Below are 26,779 nucleotides of genomic sequence, written 5' to 3'. Positions count from 1 at the left end.
AATGCAATTTGCAGTTTGCAGAAAGCACCTTGTAGACAGATACTAGTACTCAGTAATGGGGGCCTGTTGTAGTTCAGGCATTTCTTTACCTCTTTTTATTCCAGTTTGTAGGATTGACACAATGGATCAGGACATATAGAGAATGCTGTGGGAAATCTGCACTGCAATGTCACTGTATTTCTATGTCTATATTTTAAGAGAGCAAGCAACTTTTTTTCATGTGGAGAATCTGTTTGCGTGTAGCTATGTGAAATCACTCTGAAGTGTGTCACTTTTAAAGCAGCAATCCTTCCCCAACTGTTGCTGAGCTTGAACTGTTTGTTTTATCAGATGCCCTGCAGGACATGAACGCCAAGCTGCGCGCAGAGCTGGCGGACTTGGAGGGGGAGATTGCCAGATACAAGCATGTCAGCAAGCCCGCACCCGGAGGGAAGAAGAGATAGTACAGGACTGAATGCAGAGAGAGCAGGATACATTCTTGCTGTTCTACAGACTTCTTTTCTGAAGTTATAAAGAGATTATGAGTCCATTGGGTGACATTGAAATGGCAGGATAACATATGATAGATATTGCTGTAAGCAAATTCTGCACCAACTTGATCGTTGTGCTATTGGAGCTGAAACAGCTTAATTCATTGCACTTATGTCTTGTAATTGGCATTTTGGGCAGTATAGCATCATAATGGAATCATTTTGGTACTGGCATCTGCCTCATTGAATTTTGAAGAATCATAAGTGCGGGAACATCAGCTATTTTAGTCAAAGCCATTCAATATGCAGTTGTCAAAGATTTTGTGTAGTTTCATCTCCAAAGACATTCACAGACATTCACCATACGTGTAGATGATTGTAACTGCGAAGAGCATGACCTCAAAAACATATCTGCTCTGCAAAAGAATGCATGTATGTGCTGCAGAAGAACTTAAGACCTAGTTTTCTCAAGCAGTTGTCAGACTGAGACATCAGGATTTGGTCAGGACTGCTTCTTGAATTGATAAGCCATACAGGAGGTGCTGACTTGAGATTCAAACATGTCACTCTTCATTCTTGAATATAATCACACTCACTCACTATCCATGGTTGAATAAAGAGTCCTAAAGAGAAGAGAAAGAAGAAAGTCTGGGGAGTCACATTATACTGTTCTAGCCTCCGCTCAATGAAACAGCAATGGCCAGTAGAGCAATTCCAGATGTGATGTGTTGTAGTCAATATATATATTTACTATGCTGTAATCAAGTTTTGTAGTAAAAGTGTACAAGAAGATGTAAACACTGTATATAGTTCCTGTTGATGTTTTGTACAGAGAATTTTTGTATCACATTATTGCATAGGAGATTTCACTGAGACATATTCTATTAGTCAGAAATGATATCTGTACAGGAGGCATTGTGAAATATACTGTACTTACTACTTACCTTTTGAGGATAGGTGAAATTGTCAAAAATCTATAGTGCACTTTAGCTGCTCTTTATTCCATTTTTCGAATGTGGTAGAGTCCAGTAATGCTATAGCCAATCAAGAGAAGTTCTAGATTCAAAAATCAATCCAGACAACCAATCAGGCAAGATCTTATAGATGTATCAACTTGTCCTAATCTTATAGATATCAACTTGTCCTAATCTCTGCTGACTGTTTTATCCACTATTCCATGTAGGTTTCAAATTTTGTCACACTTCAAGATAAACTGGTAAACATACTGGTCTTGCAATACATGCCTGCCCATAGGTAATCAATCATAATGTTTCCATCATTACAGAGTGAGAGTCATTTTTTTGTTGTTGGAGAAAAAGAATGTGAATGTAAAGCAAGATAACATGGAACATTGATTGCTTCACCACAGATGTGTTTTCAGGAAATGGTTCTGTCCTTAGTACTAAAAGCTGTAATGTTAGTATGTTGTAGAGCATCCAGTGGTCTCTTTCTTAGAAAGAAGAATTGTGTGTATGTGATGTATCTCTTTTGTCATTGTTCAACACTGTATTAATTAGCATACTGTCAATATTACTGATAGGACAATAACAAGGTAGGGACTCGCAGACAGCTTGGTGTGGTCTGCCAAAATTACATTTGGGGAAATTGAAAAAGTTCAGAGTCTGTTTTGTAGGTCAGAGATTACATAAAAACGGGTCAACAGTTAGAAAGCTGGGCTAAACCAATGCAAGTCTTAGAAAATTAACATTTGAACTCTTCTGTCATGGTACTGTGCATGTTGCATAAGTAGGATCCAGAGGGGTTGTTTTTAAGGTATCATAGTTGAAAAGTTTGTGACACAGTTTGGAACCATGCAGGTCAAGCCCCTTAAATGTTACTTCAGACTGAACGGTTCTGTATCCAGCTTCTGACAGTTTATGTTTGAAATGTTACATTCACAACAATTAAGGCAGCTGTGGGTGAAGTTGCACCACAGTTTACTGGGATTATTGCACCATTTGTCTAAAGAATTGAAATGTTCTGTTCCTGGAGTTAAACTGACCAAAGTCAGTTAAATGATTTTCTTCCTGTGCCACACATTATTGCGTTATTTAAGATCTTTAAAATTCAGCATTGCATTGCTGCACTGTCATTGGCCAGCCTCATCAATTGGCTTACCTCACCAGCCAATGAGCTAGCTCAAATTCTGAGATATGAATTTTCATTGGTTATACTATTATGATGCCTTCAACACTGATTGACATACAATACACATAATGCTTATCTGTCGAAGATATTTTATGTTTATAATGCTGTTGTCAATGTGTATAGTCCTCTCCTCTAGTATTGGTGTGACAGCTGTAACAATTTTACTGCACCTAGGTAGTAAAATTGTGTGAAATGCACCAGAGATTTATTTCTGCAAATGTTGTTGATGTATTCCTGGCGATATGCCTTTGTAAACACTCTTGTAGTGTGTATATTTTCCACTTGTGTGTACTGAAGCCATTGCACCTGTTCAAGCCATCAGATGTGAGAATTGTGCAGAAAATTATATTTTCACAAAAGAAAAAAATGTCTTGTTGTTATTGATAATATGTGTGACTGTGAAATGATAATTTTTTATCCCAACGTACAACTCTCGTGTCACAATATATTTGTGTTAAAAACGGGTTTAACTGGAAGGTGTGAAAGATTTCAGGCGGGGGGGGGGTCCAACTGGATGTCCTTGATAGTGTGAACAGCTATATTTAATATCAAGAACATTACAATTAAAAAAGGCAATTGATGGCAGACTTCATCCCTTACCATTACTTTCTTTGCATCACTCCCGATCCACAGACATAAATGACAGCATGCAGCACCGAGGCAGGGTTCAAAATACCCAGTTGCGCCCCAAATGCTTTATTTGATTTGTCTCGCGTTCCGAACGCATTTGCCTGAGCTCTTCAATGTCCAATTCTGTGTTGAAGACTGCGTTGCCAAAAAGTATGGTTTTGCTATTGTGTGCAGAAAGATGTCAAATCAGCGGTGGATGCAGACTGATGCGTGACGAGGTGGGATGCTAGTGACCAACCTTTAAAATGGCGCCCCCTTGTGCATGCCGAACAGCGTCTGTACGTGTGTCACGACGTAGTTACACGACGGTAACGTTACCATAGGCATTTAGAAACATAACACGCAATAGAATAAAGTCACGGTGAATATCATTTCACAAAAGTTATTATTGCATACTTTTTCACACCAAAAAAGCAATCCAATGGCAACTAGAGTTCGGCGACCTCATACCTCCATGAAATACTAGTAGATTTTATGCAACGTATATGCTCATTTGCGTGATTTATGCATGGGAATATTCGCTTTCAACTAACATTACACAATTAGAAAGTTCCCGCCATTAATCTTAATGCAGTTTTGTATTGATTGTGCAAATTAGTCCCTCATTTGCATAATACCACCAGGAAATACTAGACATGATTAACTTTCCATTATGTACCTTTATACATCCATTGTTGTTGCTTTCTTCCTTGTTAATAAGTGTGCAAAATGCAAAGATGTCTGGGTACAAACATCATGAGAAAACTGACCTCTACTGCGGAAAATTTTCGTAACTTTGGCCCGTCACAACAGCGGCGAGGAACTTCCACTAGCCAGGCCCGATAAGGGACCGAAAAGCTTTGACCTTGTTGTCTTCGAATGCATCATTATCTTAGCCTTTTTTTTAAATGCGTTGGAACATTTGGATGTCTCTTAACTGTGCATACCTCGGAAATTACTGTTGCTGCACTAGTCGATCTCCTTAAATTCATCTTTTACTTTATTTGGCGGTCGGTATTATGATTAGTGGCGTTATTATGGTAGGGGATGTTACCGCAGTGAGTTGAGGAAGAGACTTGAGTAACTCACAGACGGACAAATGCAAGCCTTAAAGAGATAACTTGGCAAACGCTTAGCTCTATTTACTTCTGTTAAAATGACGCTAATAATCGTTACGAATCATCTGTTACGAATTCGAAATTATTTTACATTTGGGGCAATCCTTCAGCCACTGTTGGGTTATAGAGGTAGACCCAGGAGTGATTGGGTGTCCTTCTACCTATCATTTCAGTTTTCAATCAAAAACCCAAAATGACAGAGACTCATTGGCGCTTCATTAGGACCTGTTTCATAGAACACTGAAAGGCGCAGACATGTAGGCACCAGGCATTACCTACACATTCCTACAACTGCCATACATTGACGTCAGAACATTCTTCCTTGCGTGTCAAGTTCCATCAATCACTCTGTGTATACGAAGCACCAACAAAAGGTTTCCGGAACAACGCACAGAAACCATAGGACCGGCTACTGATGAACTTTTCAATTGATCACGATTCGCACGACCTCCGTCAATCATAGCATGAATATCATATTGAGTTTCAATGTATTCAGGTAGCTTGGAAAGTGATATATAAGACAAGTGGGCAACAGAACAGCGTTCGATTTTTTTTTTAATTCTGACTAAATATGTGCTCAGTAAAACGGGTAAAATAGCCCATTGCGTGCTTGGATATGTCAATTTTCAACAAATTGGTAAATAATATAAATATGATAAGTTGTAGCAAAAGACACGTAAAAACGAGAAGGCAAAATCCAGCTTAATTTTGTAACGTTATCAGTTACTGAGTTACGTACATTGTACCCTATCAGAAAGTACACTTACGCCCCCTAGCAAATCAGTTAGGTACCGAATATATTTTGCGACGTGATCAGGGTCACTCGGCAACGACATTGCATTCCTTTCAAGGTCAACCATTTGACCCATTGTGACCTGACTAGCGAAAGGTAATATAATTAGGTGTTATGTAAAGGCTGAAGGTTACGAGCGGCATGAAAGCCATGAAAGCCCTTGATCCTTCTGATTTAAGTTGGACGCATCCATATCCTTATGAGAGCAAATCTAGTTTTTATTTACGATTTTACGATCAGTATACAAATTGTGATGTCAAGTTTACCGAAATTAATTTTTTACTTTTCAAACTTTTTGGATCAAATGTTCATCTTCATGCCTAAATTCACATCTTCAGACTTACCGTATTGAAGCCTTGAACACCCCTTGTAACATAATCTAATAGTCTGCCTAATTACACAACTTACATCCAATCAGAGTCCTGTTTACTTTAACAGCCAACCAATCAAATCGCCGTTGCTACCGGCCTGACGGCGGCCATCTTGTGCAACAACAAGTGTCAGAAAGGAGGTGTTGTTTTTCCAGCCTTGAAGGGAGGAAATGTCAAATTTTAGGCATTTCAGCAACCTTCCATGGTAAGGTCTTGTTTTGTGAACACTGTCCCTATTACGGGGCTTATGGATACTCATTATATTGTAGATATAAACCAGTTTTGGTGCGTTTAAAGGGTCAGACTTTACTTGCGTTGGGGTGGGGAGGGGAGCTATACACTAAACATTCCACGATAGATATGCGGTTTACGGTAAGGATTGGATTTGTTTTGTTTCCGATCAGATTGCTCCATGCTTTAAAACGTTTATGTATGCCTTTGGTGCTGTTAATGTACTACATTTCGTTGTACTTGACGCTATGACATGACAAAGAAGCCCTATGCCGTGCAGATCATGACCTAACGTGTTATTTCCGAGGACAGGTGTTTAAATCCCCCTTAATCACACCACTTAATTACAGACCATGAGTGTTTTATAACAGGGTTATTTCTTACACACACAAAACCTGGCTTCTTATTGCTGTATTGATGCTAGCTAATGCCTTTTGTTGTGATTTCTTTTCAAATTGCCCAAGAAGTCTGTGAAGATCGTACATTAGACCTTCCCATCCAAAAGGCATTGGACAGGAATACAGGATTATTTAACCCCCTGTGGCTGTGTACCGCAGAAAGTACCGAGATACAGTACATTGCAGTTCATTATTCACTTATCAGATGTTTACACAAATCAAGATTTAACCCACTTGTTCTTGTGTTGCAGATGTGATACCATTTCTGCAATAAAGACTCAAGACATTGCAGACCTGAAACAGTGAATGTGTTTCTTTCATGAAAGGACCAGCAAGAACAGAAGATCTGGCAGGCAAAAACCAAAGAACACAACAACAAGCTTACCATCATGTGTGTACCAACACAGTAGATTAACCTTACTGTGAGATAGCCGTGCATTTGAGATCTTACAAACACTGCGAGACAACAACAGCGACTTTTCTCACAAGTATGTAACATGAAGGGTGCCAGGATGCCCACTACCAGGACTCCATCAGGCAGAACAGCCGGGTCACGACCTCTGGGGTCTACCCGCCATTCCCAGCCCCCCATGTTCCCACCCGTGGCGCAGTACAAACTGAACACTGCACGGACACCCCAGTATTCCCCACGGTCCATGCCGGCCGGGATCTATGGGGTGGGGATGGGGGTTCCCGCGGACTCCTCGCCCCAGCCGTCGCGACCTCCCACAGCCAAGCAGGAAGTGAGGATAGAGGAGAGGATTGTGTATATAGAGAGGGAAAAGGACAACACTAGAGAAAAGGAGCTTCTGGTAGGTTTGCTTGATCATGAACAACTACCCCGTAACTTCTATCAATGTGCAACATTTGTTGATAGCTCCCTAGATCTATGTTGCAACACCATGAAAGGTGAGGACTTAAAATGAAAAAAAAAAGAAGAAAATTGCAGAACACAAACAAGTTACAGGTACAGTACTACCATACTGTGAAATACATAGTGTTACATTGTATTACAGGAAATAGAACTATATCAACTAGAACAACAACATCATGATATATTATAAAAAGAACCCACTGAATGCAGTTTGTTTGCACATTGTAACCAGACAAATACCATAACCCTTTGAATTACCTTTTTAGTTAGTTAGCAATGTTACTTAAAGTTTGTCCCAAATTGCAAATCACAGGAGAGAGAAGAAAAGAACAAGCAGAAGATCAGCAAGTTGGAAAAGTTGATAGAACAGCTGAGGTCAGAAATCAGACAGAGACAAGAGGACATCGAAGACCTACAGCAGCAACTAGTATCTAAGGTGGAGTGTCATACTGATGTGTCATTTCAAGTTTAGTTTCTTGTAGCCTTCCTTCCTAGAGCCCGTGTCTTGTTGTTTGTGTCTTCCCTCACTCTTTATTTCATGTATCTATCGTAAATCAACTAAGTACATGTACATGATAGCTTAGACTGTGGTGCAAAACAAAACATACAAATTGTAGTTATTGTGAATTTTGGACAAACAAGTAATTATACTACTACTACATGCGGTTATTTCTTAGACTCAGATAATTTGGACCGGTATGCATTAGAACCAGGATAGATATAGGCACCATGCTACAGAAGTCTTCAGTGCCTAATGCTCCAGTCTTTACTTATCTATGTTTAACCCGTACACTACAGGCAGAACAGTATAACAATGAACTTGAGCTGGAGAGACAGGCCCACGCTGCCACCAGACAGGAGTTGGAGAAGGTTCGAGAGGAGCTGGCACAGAAGGAGGCTTTAATACAGGAGATAAAGGCTCTACATGAGGCAGAGATGGCCAGGATAGAGGAACAGGTAGATATGGAAACAAAGTGGTATGATTTTGGGCAGCTAGAGACTTCACCATACTAGTTTATTGATAGGGAACTAGTGAAACAGATTATGAAACAAATTAAAAGAAATTGTAGGAAAGCCAATGGAGGTTAAAGAACCCACCACACCTTTTGAAAAAGGGTAGGGGCATGCCCTGTTGTGCAATGGTGCAAAACCTTCTGTCTGGGGTTGGTGATTCACTTCAAATCACTGAATGGAGGCCTCGTATCAGTCATACAGTGATTTACATGTACATTTGTGCATCACTCACCTGGACTCCAGGAAGAGTAGTGATGTCTAATCCCTATGAATACCCAAACCAAACCAAGACACACCAAACCATTATCAGTAGATCACTGTCCAATTGAATATCTTCTTTTTAGTAGATTTCAGTGCTAGTACATAAAAACAGACAACACAGGACTGCTCTTTTGCACTTATACTTTATATTTTGTATTTAGACTATCAATGCTATGGTTATCATGAGTAGATGATGATGACTGTTCTTGTGCTGCAGCTACAACAGAGGATGTCTGAGATGGAGGAGACCCATAAGAAGGAGCTGGCATCTCGAGATGAGGCACTAAGGAGGCTCAAAGAACACATGGCCAGTGCCCTACAGGATAACTCCAGGTATTAAATTTCTTTTGATATAAGTAAGACATCAGTAAGATGCCTGCAGTTTGGAAAACCTATTCAACTTTTCAGAATAAACTCTATAATTATAGGAAGCTCTTTCGGTTGACATATGTGAGGTGCCTCTTTCTGTTGACATATGTGAAGTGGCTCTTTCGGTTGACGTGTGAAGTGGCACCAAGAGGCCACATCTAGCAAAATAATAGACATTAAACGAGGACAACAACAACAACAACAAGTGTGACTTGGAGTGACAGTTCGAACCGCAAGGCATAGATCTCCAGATCTAAGGAAACAACAGTAAAGGACCACTATGTTGTATATTGCATCCCTGAATGGAATTTCAATGGTATTTTCAACATAACAAGATTATATCTGAAGACTAAACTTGATGATACATTGTTATCTTGACTTGTAGTGAGAGACAACGGCAGCTGGAGGACCTGACTAAGGAGCTGAAGAAGATGTCTGAGGAAACAGAGATGCTGAAGAGCAAATTGAAAGGCATGATCGCCAAAAATAAGGTGGGATGGAACATTCCTTATTGTATTCAGTAAAGAGTTAGGATTACGTTTCTGAATGCTGTAGTAGACTGAACAGAGATATTGTGGTCGTCATGTTTGGCATGTGTAGAAATAGAATCTGTATCTATACTAGTACCTTAATAATTATATATAGCCAGTATAACCTACCTTCAGCGTAATACACCACACATCAAATAAAGATCACTTCGAAATTGAAAACCACCATCTGTATGCATGGTCATTTGAACGCACTTGCACATTTAGCCCCACCGTGTAACTGATTAAAACAAAGATTAAAGCAATTTGCTGTGGTTTCATTGATGATAACCTCTCCAACAAAGTCACTTTGCACCATTCAGAGATAACCCCTAAGGGACCGTACGATATTTATCGGGGGGGGAGGGCTGGTGCATTGGAAGTCGGATCAAAAAATTTTTTGATGGCCCTCCCCCCCATCTCAAAAAAATTTAACATGACCCTCCCCCTCCACCTAAAGAAAATCAACATGACCCTCCCCCCGACAGGCATAATTAAACAGGTAGAAAAACAACCGATAAAATAATCTTAATATAGACGTCAGGGCACAAGGGCCCAGTGTTCTCGCCAGGATTTTTTCACGGCGTCAGGGCAGGGGTCTGGGGGCATGCTCCCCCGGGAAAATTTGGATTTTCAAATCCTCTAAAACAGAATTTCCTGCAATTTGAGAGGAAAATTATGCCCTTAAGATTGGATGCCGGTTGCCTTTTTTACTCCCGTTTTTCAGTAATCGACGTCCGCCCTCTCCCCAAAAATACGTTATAACTATAAGCTCGGGGAATCAGCAGTCCGTGATCTGGCCCGGGTATTATTTGTCCAGTCATGTCTATATGAAAATTTTGTGCTTTTGATGCTTCCAAACAGGGCTCTAGCCAGTAAGTTCGTCAGCCCATGGAAAAATCCTGCCAATTTTTTTCCGGCATTGAATATTAAAAGAATGCCTACCTCGTGCGATCGATGTTGCGCCCTCCCGCATCAAATGCTAGTAGTTTTTCCAGAGGATAGAATAAACGGCGCCATCACACCTTCTGTTTTTTATTTTATTTTGCCTGATGATTTTACTCAAATTCATCATTTATCGAATCGGTCGGGTTTTACAAGGCCGCGCCGTCATTTTCCACGAGCGTGCGTTTGTTTCGGACGACCTCAGGTAACCCCGTTTTCGGCGTGAAATCTTTGGCTCACCGCTGGATTTCTTTTTACATAGAGTAGAGTAGACCAAGAACGTTATACATTATACGAAGGAGGGCGATATGCTGCGTCTTTGGCAGTGATCAGTGCCGGTGTAGTCTTGAAGGAGTAGCCAGAAAAGACGTGCTGGGCGCTGCGATCGACAGTCCGTCTGGGGAGGGGGGCGTGCCGCGCCATGTGCTACGGACGCCAAGGCCAGTGCACAGCCGACTCGATCGACACTTGACAACAATATTGCGGCCCCTTTTTCTGCCGCAAATTTTGTCTTTTTGAAACAAAAGAAATGTTTTAAATAAGAAATAAAGTGTATAGTTTTGGATTCTTCACATATTTACCGTGCACCGCTTTTGTAACTTAAATATTTTGGGAAACTCAGCCGAGCCGAGTGCGTCTTTCCAGAAAAAAATAAGTCCGTAGACGGAATGACGTATGCCTGGCGGGAACACTGGTCCAGGGCAGCGCCACTTTGGGGGGCCTAGGGGGGCAAAGCCCCCCGGAAGCTCTTGCATTCAGAAGCAGGGCTCGAAATACACTTTTCAGTCAACTTGCACCAGTGCAAGTTAAGCCAAAGGTAACTTGCACCAAAAGAAACTAACTTGCACAACCCAAAATAGTGAACTGTTAACCCTTTATTCTTCTTCTGAAAATTTGCAAATATATGGGGATACATAAAGACCACATGTTTGGATATTTGTTTTCCAAAGCGTATTTTATTTTGGATTTCAAATTGTACAACAAATGTGAATTTAGGCTTAATTTAAGACAATTTAATGTCTACAACTTGATAAGATCAATAGATTTCTTCTGGACTCTTCGATTGACTTCCATCACTATTCTTAACCATCGCTAGAACAACTCAATACAAACACATATAACTGGAAAATCCAGTTGATCATATCAAAGTCACTAAATTGTATGCAAAATGTATTTACTCATATGCAAATCAAGGTAAGACAACACCATAGGAATTATTAGCATTATAGAGATGGAATTGTCTTCAAATTTTGTTTACCTGGATGTCTAACCAAGTTTAGAAATAACAAATTTAGGCTATTTTTTTATTCAGTGTTGTTTTCTTTTAGTTTTACCTTTCAATGGCAGACAATATTCTTGGTGTGTGTAAGCTTTTTCTAAAGTCAGGTATTAGTGGATAAAAGTAACTTGCACTGGTGCAAGTTTGGTCCAAACTTACTTGCACCACACCAATTTTACATGCACAAACTTGCATATGCATGTGGTATTTCGAGCCCTGAGAAGGCTTATTTTATCAGTTTTAGGGCCATGTCAAGATATCAAAACAAAAAGAGCATAAACAATTCTTTCAAAAAAATTAACATGGCCCTCCCCCCTATCTAAAAAAAAACTAACATGGCCCTCCCCCCACCTCAAAAAAAATTAACATGGCCCTCCCCCCCTAACGCACCAGCCCTCCCCCCCTGATAAATATCGTACAGTCCCTAACCTAACCCCCCCTCCCCAGGGTCATGACTGTAAGAACTGTGCAGTACTGAGTGAACAGATTCAGAAGATCCAGTTGCAGCTCAGGTTAAAGGACAAGACTATAGAAGAGAAGGAGAAGGGCCTGCTGGAGCTCAAGCAGCTATGTATCAAGTTTGAGAAACAACTCATGCAACAGGTGGGTACCTAGAATGTGACAGATTCAGAAAACAAACATTCAAGACATAAAGAAAGTGGGTAGGATAGCAATGTTTGTTTATTAGACTCTCAATGTGCTAGCTATTCTCCTGAATTCCTTTTGGGGTCTACAAATCATAGCCAATATTGTCATATTTATCATGATGTGTTGGGGCTGTGTTCATTGATTTAGTGTTAAGCATGCAGACCTTTCTGTTAGAGATACGGATGGTCCAATATAGAATTTTTACAGCCTTTGAAAATGTTTTTTTATGTCTTTTCTACAGGACAAGCTGTTACAGGAATGGCAGGTGTATTCAGAGCTGAGTGAGAGAGTCAGGAAGTGTTAAACAACTTGCACCTAAAGCTGCCACAATATAAAAATCAATGCATGTAGTGTTTTTGTCACAGTGCCCGGTTACAATTTAAAGGGATATTTTCTTAGAAGTGACATCGACTTTTAGGAATAAAACTTTCTCTACCAGAAGCTCCATCATATTTTTGTAAAAGAGTTTGTGAGTCAGAGGAATCATGGCTGCCATACATTGATCTCAGAGAATCTTGGTTGTTGTTTAATTTGTTTTTGTAGTTTTGTTTTTTAAATTTATTTCTACTTTTTGTGATTGTAACACTTGACAACACTACTACTTTTGATACATCCTGTTGAACAATATGTCATGTGTTCAACCTTCTCTACAAGTACTTCTAAGTTCTCTTTGTTCATAGATTCTATATGGATCATTGTGGAAACACTACTTTTCATCTGTGTACTAGCTGAGTAACAATTTGGCTGTGCCAGTGTGAAAAGTACAGAATGAAATGTACATACATTATGTCTTTTGAAATTAATGGCATTGAGAAGTTTTACTTTACATTTTCAATCATGCCATTCCAGTATTAAGATATTAGTCACAAAGGCTGTAAAATACCAACATGAATATCTTATCAGGGCAGTCAAGGAGGTTGAAAGAGGGGAACCTGTTTCAACCTCCTTGGGGCAGTGTAGGGATGTGAAATGAATAATGAAGACCAGAAATATGAGTGTGAAAACAATAGATTGATGATTCAGAGTGTTTTATCATCAAACTTTGAAAAAGCTATCAATCCTTTTTTGATTACTTTTCAGATGTGACTTATCCTCACAGTCTTTGCATTAGAATATGCGTATGAAAAAAATCAAGATAAATGATACATGTATGTTGAATGAGTTCCATGCAGTCTGACATTGTCAGATAGATATACAGTATTTTGTTATCAATGATTCACCTCAGCCCTAATATGGGCCGATTTGTAGACATTCATGCACGTAGACAATCAAATCATGCTAAATACTAAAAATTGCATTGCAGTGTTGTGTGTTACCCTGCAAAATTATGAGAAATTTGAAAGAGGCATTACTAATGCTTCTGAGCTTTGTACAATATGCAATATCAAAGGGAATTGAGAAAATAAAAAAAAATATGTATTTTTGAATCCATATACTGTATGAGTCTTTTTTGTTCTGTGTCAGTGTTTTCACTATTGATAAACTATGTATGGATATATTGATTTTAAGTCAATGTAATAAAGTTTTATGGCTTGATGAATATTAGACATCCAGGTACCACACAATACAAAAGTAATTCAAGCAAGTTTTATTGATAGTTAAACCAAGGACGTTATATCTGATATAACGTCCTTGGTTAAACAAGTTCTACTACTGACATTCAAAGAATTTATTTTTTCTTTTCAATGGCTAAAATGGGCAATTTCATTTACGCAAAAAAGCCTTCTCAATGTTCTTTTCAAATTGATGAAATGGTGTATATGACGGACAATAGCCTTTAATATGTGAACTTGAAACCGCACCTTCTGTTCCTTGTAGTCTTCATTAGCCAATCAGCAGTATGCATTGGATGATAATATCGCCAGGTGCCGCTGCTGTACTGCATACCACAACTATCCTGGGAACGACACTTGATCATGCCTAATGCCTGAAAACGAGAGTGGGATAGTTCACATGATTATTATTCAAGGGATGCTTTTAAAAAATGAAGCCTTAAATTTAGCATCTGTTTGCTGCATCGACATTTCCTTTCAAAATATACAATTAACTATACCTTATTATATAATTTGAACTGTACATTTACTACAGTTATTGATGTCTTATTTCTCTAATCGCGTTTGTATTGATATGTCTACCTTCTTTATAATGGTATGCTCCATTTTAGCGCGCAAAACTTTGTATGGCAACATGGCGTCCAAACTGGATCAGTGAAGTTTTACCGGTCTAAAAAGGGAAGAAAATGTAAGTATGTGTTAACATTGTTAGTCTAATATCAAGCCCATGTGTTTAAAAGACATTAGAGATTATTGAAACCGAAATGTGTGGCTGTAGGGAGTGGAAATTGGGAAAAGTGGGCGGTAAGAAGGGAGGGGGGCAGTAGATCGTTACCCCGGCGCGCGGAGTCTGTCACCGACGTGAGAAATACATTTTGTACTTACCCGTGCAGCGCTTTCTCGTCAGCTTGGAACATCTACAAGCCTCTGTGTACGTTTACCAAGGAGGTTTAACCATCCACTGAGTGATCCAGTGTTGTTACGTAAGATCGCCGACACGTTGTGTTGACTGCTGCCTGGACTTGCCTGGCTCCGCCGAGAGTTCGAACTTCCTCTTTTTATTTTTAATCAACACCAGATGGTTACAATCATGGTTTCCTCACCAGATGGTTACCACTCGTTATTCCTGCTGAGCAACTATTTTATTTCTTTTGATGAAATATGATTTATGAATATGATTCATGAAGCACCAAGACCTTTATATCTGTAAACATTTAGTATTTTCTGAACGTGAAAGGATGTGATTCTATTTCTATGATAATTTGTGGGACAGGATGGTGCTGTACAACAACAACGATAACACTGCTCTAAACCCCATGTGTGGCTTCTGTCTACTTTGCACCATTTGGCAAATAAAAGCAGCTCATAATCCTCTCACATCCATTCTGGTGCAGACAGTAGTCCAGTAGTAAGAAGAATTATAAACATGTATGATAAATACTGTCATACTCATAGTACATATAACGTTATATGATTGATACTGATATCACAAGTAAGCCAGAAATCACAGCCCTATTTCCATCATTCATTCAATGCCAGCACAGGTGCCTGTTTTAGTGCATTTGACTGAGCTGGTTGCCACAGACGGAACTTCAAAGTTCATAGCACCATGGCAGTAAACTGCCGCCAACGGTACGTCTTCCAACTGTCCGGGTTCTCTGGGAAGGAGAGGGATGATCTCACATCCAAGATACAGAAACTCAAGGGAGTCTGTCTTCAGGAACAGGTAATGCAACATGTATATGATTATTAAAACTTGGACAAGAGTGTTTTTTTAGTCCTTTTGTTAAGAGGTATAAAGTTGTGAGAAACTTGCCACACAATTCATCTTATGCAAAACTTGGTTTTCAACCAATTTTTTCAACAGATCTCAGTATTTATAATTTATATAGATGCTACATACTTTGTATCAAATGGTTCTACATGTGTATCATTTATAGTAACTATTAACATATACAGTTATTTGTAAAGTCCCTTCAGCTTAGACAACTTTTATCTAACAAATAACATGTGGTACAATATTATTGTGTAGATACAAAGGCAATAGTCATTGAAATGTAAATCTATATGGTAATTATTTCTGTCTGCAACACACCTTTTCACATGATAATTAATTGTTGAGTCACTGTCATCATTTCCATAACATTATGTGTGGTAGGATCTTTTGTCTCCCCTCGTTCACACCATGTCAGGTATTATAACTATAAGTACCATGTTGTTCCCCAGCCCTACAAGCCCAGCTGTACCCATATCATCTCCAGTAAGCCCTGCAGGAGTGAGAAGTACCTGGCTGCTTGTGCTGCAGGTGAGAAACTGAAATACTTGCTTAGTGGCTTTCCTTACTGCTTCAGTTTCAGCTATAGAATTCATAGAAGTACATTTCACTGTAGATTGTCCTTTGTATCTACTTAGAGTGATAGAATCATAAAATTGTTCTTATAGAATGTGTCAAGTAAATTTCTCCACTTCAGATACTTAAATAGTTTGTTTTTAGAAATTTTTGACAAGTCCAAGTAATCATATAGCTAAGCTTCCTAGCCTGACTGAAATTGTGCTCCTAGCGGCTGGCCCTACAAGTTACAACCCCAGCCAGCGCGAGATTGTGCAATCACATGCTTCCTACATTTATACAATTACTAACAAGTAAGAGGAAGATGAAAGTACTAGAGTAGATATACTTTGTTTACATATGACCTATGCTTAGCCCTGTGGGGAAAATATATACAATAAAGGCCTTCATTATTATAAAATTTCTTATGTAGATATTCAATCATCATTTCCATGTTTTCTGTGAAAAACAATGCTGATATTAATAATAAGAAATTATTGCCCAATAACTTCTCCAGGAAAGTGGATTGTGACGAGGAAGTTCTTAGACGACAGTTCTGCAGCGGGGCGGTGGTTAGACGAGAGTCCTTACGAGTACGGGCACAAGGCCACTCTCCACAAGGCCTACCCTGTAACGTTACTACAGGCACCTCGGCGCTGGAGACAGAGGGTTGCCCAGGAAACGGTGGGGGCATTTGCCGGATGGCGCTCCATCGTAGTGGTGGACGACCAGAAACGTAGAGCTGCGTATAAAAGGTACTAAGAATGGTGACTACGTTCGTATCCCACTATCCCTATTTTGTTATAAAAGAAGTCAACAAAAAAGGTAAACCCAGCTAAGATAGCTCTAAATCTAAGTATTTTACTCTATTAGTATTATAGTGTTATCATCTGTTAGTGTTAATATCACAGTACTCATCATTGTTATCCAATACAGCATGTACATGAGATAAGCCTTCGGGCATGTATTTGCAAATCAACAGTTATTTGTTGTTGTCAATGTTTCTCCAAACAAAAACAGGCCATATGTCTTTTGGTTTAGAGGTATCTGTTATGATCACATGATTGTTGAAATTTAGTACTAATCATGATACCGTTATCCACCTTCATTGCATATTATGACAGGGTTCTCCCCAGAATTTTTTAGTATAGTGGAGGGGCTGGCAAAAATAACCCGCACCAACGCGCTGCACTTTCATGAAAATGGGTTCATTTTGCAATGACAGAGGGTGTCAAATACTACAAGTATAATATACTGTTGTTATTCCTTTGTTGTGAAGTGGCAAAACTACTATTGTTTTGATCATTGCTCATTCACAAGTTTTTGCAGACAATGCTGACTGGAAAAGTGATGCCACTTGGTACAAAAATCTGTGAATTGTCATTAATCTTAGCAAAACTAACAAAGAAAATAGGGAAGAAACACACTAAATTTGAAAAATAGTATAGTGGAGCTGGCTGAGAGTATAGTGGAGGGTCTCCCTTATTCCACTCTCTGGGGAGAACCCTGTATGATATTTAAAAAAATTCATGTACAGCCTAGCCAATGACAAGAAGTTTGTAACAACTGATTTATGAATGTGTATAATATTCCCTCCCAGGCTGTTGGAGGCAGGAGGAGCCACTGTACTGAAGGCCAAGACAGTTGCCCACAGCCAGGCTGTGTACGCCCCACAACTCACTCACGTCTTCTTGGAGAAGAAGTACGATTCAGCCTTCCGCATCTTGAGACGTCGTGGGGTTCTGTGCCTGTCTCCAGATTACATCGCCGAGTTTCTTCTACGGGTAAGAGAGGGTTTTGTTACAGATTGTCCAAAATGAAAATCTCGAATATCGTGTCTTTATGAACTGCACAGCATAACTTGGAACAAAGGAAAATAAAAAGTTAGTAGCTGTGTTGGTTTGCGTCTAGAACCCTCCCGCAGAGCCTGCTAAGTTTGATGTTGCAATGTATGTTGCCTTAGTTTTGTTACAGATTGTCCAAAATGAAAATCTTGAATATCGTGTTCTTTATGAACTGCATAGAATGAACAAAGGAGAATTAAAAGTTAGTAATGTTTTGGTTTGTGCCTAGAACCCTCCCGCGGAGCCTGCTAAGTTTGACGTTGCTGTGTACGTTGCCTCGTCATCACCGAGTCCACAAGTGTCAGCTTCAGTTGTGGGCAGCCAGATCCCCAGTGTCGCTACAGGAGACAAAAGCAGCAGTCAGGTGACCAGGGAAGCAAGCAGTGGAAAGGTGACTTCCAGGGATACAGGTATGGATGGAGTCAAATATATCATGATACAATACTTGATTGTAAGTTTGCGGCACCTAAATCTCTTGGTACGTTAAAAAGTACCTTTGACAATAGCAATGAAATGGAAATTCCAATACCTGTTTGTGGGTGTGATGACTCCACAGTGGAAATGTGACTGCAAAAATTATCAATATATCATTTTTTTCTGTGACATTGTGTAAGAAACATTTGATACATGTCTTATGATGACTGTGACAGAAATGCCTGATGCAGAAGTTGCTCTGTTCTAACCCTTACTCTCTTTACTGTAGAGATCAGCAGAGAACTGAAGTCTGTGTCACCAAATCGGAAACAAGCTAGCCCGACTAAAACCAATAACAGAAGTGAGTAAAAGATTCTGACTACATGTACTCATTATTTTAGCCTTAGTCAGGTGACCATGAGGTCAGCAATGATGCTAAACAGATGATACTGTAAATGCATCTAAGTTTCGCTGTAGCTGGAAAAATGACTTTTCCCTGTGGTTTTAAGTTCGTGGTAGCACTATGCACTCTAGACTCTTACTACCATGGAAAAATGTTTACGGTGGTTTTGAATTCGCGGTGAAGCGGTCACCGCGAAATATAAAAACCACCGCGAAATATGAAACCACCGCGAATATGAAAGTTGGCTCCAGATTTGGATGCAGATTTTATAATGAGTGCCAAGAGGTTCAAAAACAATACTTTCTCTCTGTTTAGTGTTATCGTTTGGGGTTGTTTGGGGAATATTTCTGAGAAAACTCTTTTTCTTGCACTTGCAGGTTCAGCATCCAAACCCACTACTCCCAAGAAGAGCTCCCCCATTGTTGAGATAATGGGAAAAGTCTCCCTCACCCCAAAGAAAGTAAGAATGGAGTCTTCTACTCCAGAGGTGAAGAAACGGTCTATCTCTACTCTGGAGAAAGAGAAGAAAGTGTCTTTTTCTACCCCTGTGAAGAAGACAAAAAGGCCCTTTTCTACCCCAGAGAAGAAGACAAGGTCTTTTTCAACGTCTGAGAAAAGGAAAGAAGGATCTTTTCCCTTGCCAGAAAAAGTAACAAAGGAGTCTATCCCTACAAAAATGAAGACGCGGTCATTCCCTTCTCCAGTGAAAGTAAAGAAAGAGTCTGTGCCCTCTCCGGTGACAAGGGGGTTTTTCCCCACCCAGGGAAAGGTTGCCCACCCCACCCAAGGGAAAGTACAGATAATACCTTCATCCATCCAGCTGCAGTTAGAGGGCATGAAGAAACGCCCCCTGCTGACTGACAGTGGGAAGGACAGGGACATGTTGCAACTCATGGCTTCTAAGAGAAGAAAGGTAAATAATGATACTGATTCATATGCTTTTTTCTTCATCCTTGGATTTAAAGAATTATAAGATGTCATTGGGGTGTTCCTTGTGTAACAACACATACAACAGTAAGATTACATGTTTAACGTATGTAAGCACCTAGGCTATAGCATATAGCACTAATAGCAGTAATTCGTGAATGTACTCATTCTTGCCCTCCTTCCCCACAGCTGGATGTACCAGGAGCTTGTTTTCAGCCCTGTTTTCCTGTCAACAACAGTAAGAGTAGAGTAACAAAGGTAAACATTGTTCAGAACTTCAATTTGCTAATAGTTTTGGGTGAAAGAGTTTCTTAGAATGCAGAATGAATTTTTTGTGGCTATTTAGGTGAAAAACGCTACTGTTAATATATTTTAAGTTTGTAGCACATAGATTTGACCTCACTATGAAATCTTCACAGTTCTGGCCTCTTTCAGTTCACTGTTGAAACAATAGTAGTAGCACAATGGAAGACATTTGTTAATGGTTGTAAAAAGTCATAGCTATAACTTTTTTTAACTTGAAAATGTGTTGCAAGATTTACAGGGTTTATATAAGGATTTCTACAGTGCTTTTATAAGTATTTCTACAGTGCTTTCATAAGGATCCTTACAAAGATATGATCTGCCCCCACCCCCAGGTGTCCCAGCGCAGCCCCCTCCCCCTGGCCCCAGCGGTGTGTACATCAGTAGAGGTAGCTCTAGACGACCACGCCTACCCAACGGCCCTGAGCCTGCTACAGTCCAGCCTGTCTACAATACGCTATCCTCCTACTCACCTCCTGCACAGGGTCATGGCTGAGGCACTACTGGTGAGTGGGCTTTGGTTTTTTGTTTGTGTAACCAGTAAACTGTCTTAAGGCATAACACAACAGTTTTGTGTGTACAGAAAGTACAAGTTGTATAAGACGAGATTGTAAGGTTTGACCCACTCACACTGGGATTCATCACTGCTCTTTTGATAAGCGTCGTTGCTCAAGGTGTGGCTCTCCTCAAACATACGACCTTCATTTAATGTCCTGTCCGAGAGGACTTCCCAAGTCACAAGACTACTTACTGTAATTTTAATCCTTGCGGATCCATTTGGCTGTCCTACATGATCACAATACCTAAGAAAATGGCATATTTTTTTGCTTCCTATCAACTCCTAGTTCACATGTTGACTACTATTCCGGTATGTGATAGTCTAATCTTATAACTTAACAATGTGATTTTTACCTGTATCTATTTTCACAGCTTTGATGATTTTAAGATGGCATTTCTAAAATAAACTTTTAGAAATCAACACAATAATGTAACTGAACAAATCCTTTACTCCAACAGCACGCTGAAGATAGTCTGGGAGCAGCCCAGGCCTACCAGGTGCTGAAGCAGGTCCAAACCTTACATCCCCCCTCCCGCACACCTGTCAACAGCTACATGTACCTGAAGGCACTGAGAACACCTGTACAGGAACAGGTGGAGAAAGGGAAGGGGAGAAAGGGAAGGAAACAACAGCAGCCAGAGAAACAGAAGGAAGGAGTGGAATGGGACTTTGTCAAGATGGTTATAAGGTATTCAAATTATTTTTACTTATAACTGTAATGTAAAATCAGAATTACTTATTTCTAATGCTCTCTTTACTTACTTTTGTACTGATTTGTAACATAGTAATTTGCAACTTCTTCCTGTGTTAAACAGAGGTGCCATAGGTGTAACAGACACCCAGACAACAGAAGAGCCCAGTGGAGGTCCCCTGTATCAGTCTAACTGTGCTCTACTGCTGAAGTTCCTGGTGTCTATACTGGAACAGGACTTCATGGCATGGATGGACAGGTAAGATAAGTTAGTTACTGAGAAAAACTTAGTTAGTTTTAGTAGAACAACGTAGAACAACAATAAGTTGATGCCAGCCTAAATTTTTTTCTAAAGTTGCCATTGTAAAATGTTAGATCTAATGATTGCAGGTTTTCCAGTCTTAAGTGTACATGTATTACAATGGTGGGTAGCCAACATCATTTGAAATGAGATAAAAACTAGGGTCATCCTGGGGATCAAACCCCCACCCATGCAGTCATAAAAAATCCAAAATTGTTAAATAGACTGTTTAGTGAATAGTTAGAAGTAGCTCTTCATGTACCTGTAGTGTTCACCCCTCCTGTTGTTGCTCCACAGAGACACCCAGAAGGCAGGCACCCCGTCCTGTGTGCTGGCCTCCCTGCTGTGGCCATCAGGACACTGTGGGGTCATGACCTCACATGTCATTGACCTGGTCTCACTGCTGTTCCACAGTCTACAGACACAGGGGAACCAACAGGTAGGTGTTACAGATAGGTGACATGGAAAGGGGAGGGGGATGGGTACAGAAAAATAGGATTGGGGTAGGTAGGTTACATGCCTGCTTCATTAGTGGGCCTTTTCATGTTTACCTACACAGAAGGGCTGGTTACTATATGAGTGTATTTGAGTAAGAGTGAACAGAACAGTAGTTTGCTACCAGTAGATATGATTGAATATTTCTACAGTTTCAGTAAAGTTGGACAAACCTTGTGTACAATAAAACTCACATATGAAGATTGCCTAAAAAGTTCCTGTGCAAGCCAAACAATTTATTTTTAAGTTTTTAACTTCTTGCCATTGTGTCGACAGGTTGGAATTGTGTGCCTTGTGCAGAGCATTGTTGCCATGGCAGCAGAGTGTTGCCAGGCAGCAGATAGACAGAGTGACAGGATGACATCACTGACCGGTAGCTTCAGGATGGGCACCAGTGTGTGTAACCTGGCACAGGAGTTAGTAGTGGCTTATCAGAAAGGTAAATAGTCTTTTTACTTCATGCCGTAAGAGTGTCTGTTGAAAGTTTATGACACTGAGAAAGTGTGTATGAGATATTTCTACTGATGGCATTGCACCGGTGCACAGTCTCAAATGATGTGCACCTCTTCGAGTTTTTGTGCAGAAACCTGTACATGCACATGAAAAAAAAATTGAGCGCTGAAAAGTATAAATGTGCTTGTCTGTGTCTGCAGCACAAGTATGTGTGTGTCAGTCTACCTGTGTGTATGGGGGGATGTATTCTCAAAATGCACAGTACAGTGTTGCTGTACATCTTCAGTGCAATCCTTATCTGTCTGTCTGCCATCTCTAATTGCCTTGTCAGGATGATTACAGCCAAAGTGAAATCTAAGCCACATGTGCAAATCATCACCAATCTCTCTGTATCCACAGACCCAGCCAACCAAACCAAGACTGTCTTGCATCGCTTGCTGGAGACCCTTCAACCCCCTTGGCTCAAACTGAAGGTGGCACAGTCCTTACTAGGTTGCTATGATGACAGCCTGGTTGCTAAGGAGCAACATGGCTTCCACAAGAAGCCTCTATCCCTGAGAAGAGTGGTGAGTTAGTTAACACTTGATCTGCAGTGTAAAGCATGGCATTTTTATAAAACTGACTCAGCTAGGCTCTTGTGTTTAAGGATCTAAGGTTTCAACAATGAAAATAACAACAATTCCACTTTTGTTCCCTTTAGAATATCTATTAACTGTAGTTATACATGAAGCCAAAATGTTTAATGTTTTCTCCCCCCCAGTTGCTGTGTTACATGTACCTGGTTCCCAAATCACTGGTCAGCAAACAGACAGCTCCAGCAAGCAAGGGTAAGGAGAAGGTGCCCCAAGAGAACCCAGCCTCTCCAGCCAAGGTCAAGGTGGAACAGGGCAGACTTCTGAGGAGAGGCTCAAGCAGGGGAGAACCTCTCAGGACCCTTGTGTGAGTTGGGTTATTGTGCTATATTTGTAAACTTGTTAAGAAAGACATTCTCTCTTACTAGTTTTATTTTCATAATAAACTTCTGTCCAAAATGCAGTTGAGTTTGCAGCCAACTTCCATTATGTGTGTAGTCTCCTGTGACGGCTTGTCATTTTGAATTTGTGTGTAGTGATGCTTAAAAAGCTAAACTGAACTTTCATCTCTTCCACAGAGATGCTAATCATGTGAAGCAGCTCCCAGTGGTTGCTGGGAAAAGGAAAGGAAGCTCCACCCCTGAGGCCTCGCCAAAAAAGAAGCCAAAACTGCAGGTGAACAGGAGGAATGTGAGAGGTAAGTCTTAAAGGAATGGTTATTAGGAAGTGATTGAACAGAAAGAAAGACTGGAGAAAATGTTACACATACTTTTGTTGACATAGACATTGTATTTGTTTATGTAGATCCCAAATGTTGATCTCATAATTTTCACAGATAATTAAATTTAATTTTGTGTTGCGTTGCAAATTGTCCTAATTTATAACAATTTTTAAACTGTAATAACTTTTCTTGCATGTACATTTTCAGGCGAAACACAGTTACATGTGGCTTGTATCAAGAACAATGTGAGCAGAGTTCGTGACCTGTTGTCAGTGCCAGGGATTGACGTCAATGCGGAGGACTATGCCGGCTGGACACCTCTGCACGAGGCATGTAACCATGGGCACGTGGAGGTGGTGAGGGAACTACTGGCCTTCAAACCTCAACCCAGCGTGGCCAGCTTCTTCACAGTTAAGAACAAGGGTAGGTCTGAGACAATACTGTCCATCTTTAGTCATCTATGTTTTACACAGTGCTTAGCTGGATAACAAAGTTTTCTGTATACAACCAAGTGTTTTTGCCTTACTGACCTTGGTTGACCGTGTGTAACCTTCCTCAGGACAATGACAAGTGGTTCTGAATCACCTGAGGCAAGTGACAGGCAGTCGCCAAAACACTGACTTCTTACCAACCTGATGAAGCTATTAACAGGCAGTGCATAGCTTGTTGAAAGGCATTGATCATTCTTCCTTGTAGATCAACTTTATTTTTGGAATTCCAGATTCACCAGTGAAGATGTCGTCTGCCCTGGACTTGTTAGCAGCGCCCCCTGACGGGACGACAGCGCTGCATGACGCTGTGGCGAACGGACACGTTGCAGTGGTCACAATGCTTCTGGAGGCAGGAGGTAGGTTGTCTGGGGTTTCTTATACTAACTTATAGATTTGGAATAGAATATGACTTGGATGGTAAATCTGTACCTACAAACAGACCACTTTTAGTTTTATTTGGTAATAATCAATGTATTTACGCTTCTTAATGCTTTATTTTCAAAAGATAATGGAAACCATAGATGAAAAAAAATAAACAAATGCAAGCTACAAAAACTGTGCTTTTCTTTTTTCAGGTAAGATCCTTCTGACCAGAAGAAATGCGACCGGCCAGACTCCCTTTGACCTGGCTGTTAGTGAGGAGATGAAGGCAGCCCTCCAGACCCCTGCAAACCCAAGGAGGAAACCCCAGGTACCAACAAACAAAATCCTGAAGTATGCAACAACTCCTGCAGCTCCAAAGGATGCTCCTATTGTACCAAACAGGAAAGAACTCGGTCAGTACATTTGTCAGGCAGACTACGACAGGGTGTTGGGACGTGGAACAAAACAGGAGACGACCAACGAAGACTGTGAGAAGTTTGCAACTATCGTTTCTCATTTCACCCGAGCGTACGTCCGTGTTGAACAGCTCCAGCCAATGAAGAAGCAACGCGAGAGACAGTTGGAATGTGGCTCCAACAGTAGCGGCTCTTCTGTCTGTTCCTACTCCAACGGTAGGTTCACTGGAGCCAACACGTCCCCTATATCCCCTATATCCCCTGTTGTAGTGTTAAAAGACATAATGCAGAAGGCAAAGTCAACAGAAGTAAAAGAAGTAGAGAAAGACCTCACGTCTTACATGGACATAGACAAGTACTTGCAGGGATATGAGAGGCACTTGAAGATGCTAACGGGACAGAAGGAGACAACAGACTTCTGTAGGAGAAGGTTGATGGAGATTCGCTCATGTTCATGAGGTGTATTCTGTCAGATGTTGCTTGGATTGTACTGGACAGTACAGTGCGTGAAAGATGTTGTGCAAGAGCAGTGGTACTTTCAGAAGATTCTTAAGTCATTGCACAATTCTTGACTGAGAGTATTTTGCAATAAAGTGCTGTACCGGTAACTGTTACTTTCTGAAATATCAGAAGCACTTGAGACTTTATGTTAACAGGCATAAACTTACTCATAAACATACCTCCTTGCTAGAACTATTACCAGTAAAGGTTTTTAAAAGATATTCTTAAATAGTGCCTTTTGTAGCATACAAGACAACATTGATGCAAGTAGAATAGAACATGTAGATACTATTTATAAGCATAATAAGTTACATAATTATGGCCAATGTAGCGTGAAAAAGCCAACCAGCAATGTTTTATATTCTATAACCTTTTCCTTGCCATGGTTGTCTTCTACTGACAGCTTTGTATTGCTGACTAATCCAGGTTCAGTTTGTTCAGTTAGCAAGAAGAGAACAGCGATCCTTTGTACTACATATTAGTATTTCAATGTTAGACCATTAGTATATTTTATCTGTTAACTGGCCTCGTAATAGATGGCCTGATTTAGTTTCATTTCAACATGGTGGCAGAGGCAACTGTCACATTTTAAGTTTTTAGACATACTCATTGAAATTGATAATGATAACATGTCTTGTTGTCATTATCATTATTGGTATTTTGAAAAATAAAATGCTTATGTACTGTAGCAGTTTTGTTATTTTCAATGGTGAACTGCTGTCATGTTATGCTGTTGGTTAGTTTTAGTGCCGTCTTATTTTTAACTTGCCGTCTAACCTACTTCTCTGGGGGGTGTAGTATTATATTCCAAGTTTTAAGCATTGTACTAATATATTACAACCAACACAGATGAGCTTCCATGATAATAAGTTAATCTTTTTCAATGAATCTGACATACAGACAATATCCCTTCCAGTGTGAACCTCAGTATGAGCCAAACACTGGCCCTTATTTTTGTGTGCTATTTAAATCACCACTATATTTTGAAGTTCCTGCCTCCATGTCACATAGTGCCCAACCCAACCCAACTCAACTATCTATGGGTACTTAACATCGAGCTGCAGAGCTGAAATTTGAAACCAGCAGTCTGGCCATAACTCTGTTATAGGGATTAGATTGCTTTATGGCCCAGTGTAATCAATGTCTGCTCAAACATGGAGTTCAATAAATCACCATCAAATTCTGTGCTTGAAACTTGCAAAGTTGATGTGAGTATATCTTATTTCAAGTTGAAAACATGAGTAGCTATAAGATAAACTATGGGTGGTGTGCACTTCCCTGCTTGGAAAAACATATTTCACTCCTGACTTTACTGACATGAGAAAACAATACCATGGTTGGTAGGCTCAAGGACGTAATATAGAAGGTAGGCTAAGCTTGTCCTTTTT

At 40.1% G+C, this 26,779-nt stretch overlaps 3 protein-coding genes across 7 annotated transcripts in view; all 3 read left to right on the top strand.

Annotated features, from left to right (window-relative positions):
* The window catches only part of LOC118425524 (kinesin-like protein KIF12), a 35,349-nt gene extending 32,369 nt beyond the window's left edge, over positions 1-2,980 (top strand). For all 5 annotated transcript variants that reach the window (XM_035834420.1, XM_035834423.1, XM_035834419.1 and 2 more), the window contains one exon: positions 331-2,980. In XM_035834420.1, coding sequence (XP_035690313.1) covers positions 331-443 — 113 coding nt within the window. In that variant the 3' untranslated portion in view covers positions 444-2,980. The remainder of the gene's footprint in view (positions 1-330) is intronic.
* A 2,556-nt stretch (positions 2,981-5,536) lies between these two features.
* On the top strand, positions 5,537-12,995 carry LOC118425658 (A-kinase anchor protein 9-like). The gene is made up of 8 exons (XM_035834640.1): positions 5,537-5,714; positions 6,390-6,950; positions 7,326-7,448; positions 7,811-7,969; positions 8,505-8,620; positions 9,042-9,147; positions 11,855-12,010; positions 12,297-12,995. The coding sequence occupies exons 2-8, from the start codon at positions 6,636-6,638 to the stop codon at positions 12,357-12,359; spliced, it is 1,038 nt and encodes a 345-aa protein (XP_035690533.1). The 5' UTR covers positions 5,537-5,714; positions 6,390-6,635; the 3' UTR covers positions 12,360-12,995.
* Positions 12,996-14,116: 1,121 nt separating this feature from the next.
* On the top strand, positions 14,117-26,579 carry LOC118425657 (SMC5-SMC6 complex localization factor protein 1-like). Its single transcript, XM_035834639.1, has 20 exons — positions 14,117-14,296; positions 15,153-15,334; positions 15,835-15,913; positions 16,455-16,692; positions 17,538-17,721; positions 18,011-18,191; positions 18,485-18,556; positions 18,976-19,511; positions 19,715-19,783; positions 20,164-20,334; positions 20,846-21,075; positions 21,203-21,337; positions 21,677-21,818; positions 22,151-22,313; positions 22,727-22,893; positions 23,088-23,266; positions 23,478-23,596; positions 23,828-24,043; positions 24,342-24,467; positions 24,687-26,579. Exons 2-20 carry the CDS (start codon positions 15,218-15,220, stop codon positions 25,346-25,348), a joined length of 3,786 nt encoding a protein of 1,261 aa, XP_035690532.1. The 5' UTR covers positions 14,117-14,296; positions 15,153-15,217; the 3' UTR covers positions 25,349-26,579.
* Positions 26,580-26,779: the final 200 nt, after the last annotated feature.

The sequence above is a fragment of the Branchiostoma floridae genome, chromosome 11, assembly GCF_000003815.2.
Source record: "Branchiostoma floridae strain S238N-H82 chromosome 11, Bfl_VNyyK, whole genome shotgun sequence".
Taxonomy (NCBI): Eukaryota; Metazoa; Chordata; class Leptocardii; order Amphioxiformes; family Branchiostomatidae; genus Branchiostoma; species Branchiostoma floridae.
The sequence above is the reverse complement of the archived record's forward strand: the minus strand, read 5'-3'. Positions and strand labels throughout refer to the sequence as shown.

Coding starts and splice junctions, on each gene's coding strand:
- LOC118425658 (XM_035834640.1), top strand. CDS start 6,636: ATGAAGGGTGCCAGGATGCCCACTACCAGGACTCCATCAGGCAGAACA. Junction 7,970..8,504: donor TGGCCAGGATAGAGGAACAG/GTAGATATGGAA, acceptor CTTGTGCTGCAG/CTACAACAGAGGATGTCTGA. Junction 9,148..11,854: donor GCATGATCGCCAAAAATAAG/GTGGGATGGAAC, acceptor CCCCCTCCCCAG/GGTCATGACTGTAAGAACTG.
- LOC118425657 (XM_035834639.1), top strand. CDS start 15,218: ATGGCAGTAAACTGCCGCCAACGGTACGTCTTCCAACTGTCCGGGTTC. Junction 19,784..20,163: donor GTAAGAGTAGAGTAACAAAG/GTAAACATTGTT, acceptor CCCCACCCCCAG/GTGTCCCAGCGCAGCCCCCT. Junction 23,597..23,827: donor GAACAGGAGGAATGTGAGAG/GTAAGTCTTAAA, acceptor GTACATTTTCAG/GCGAAACACAGTTACATGTG.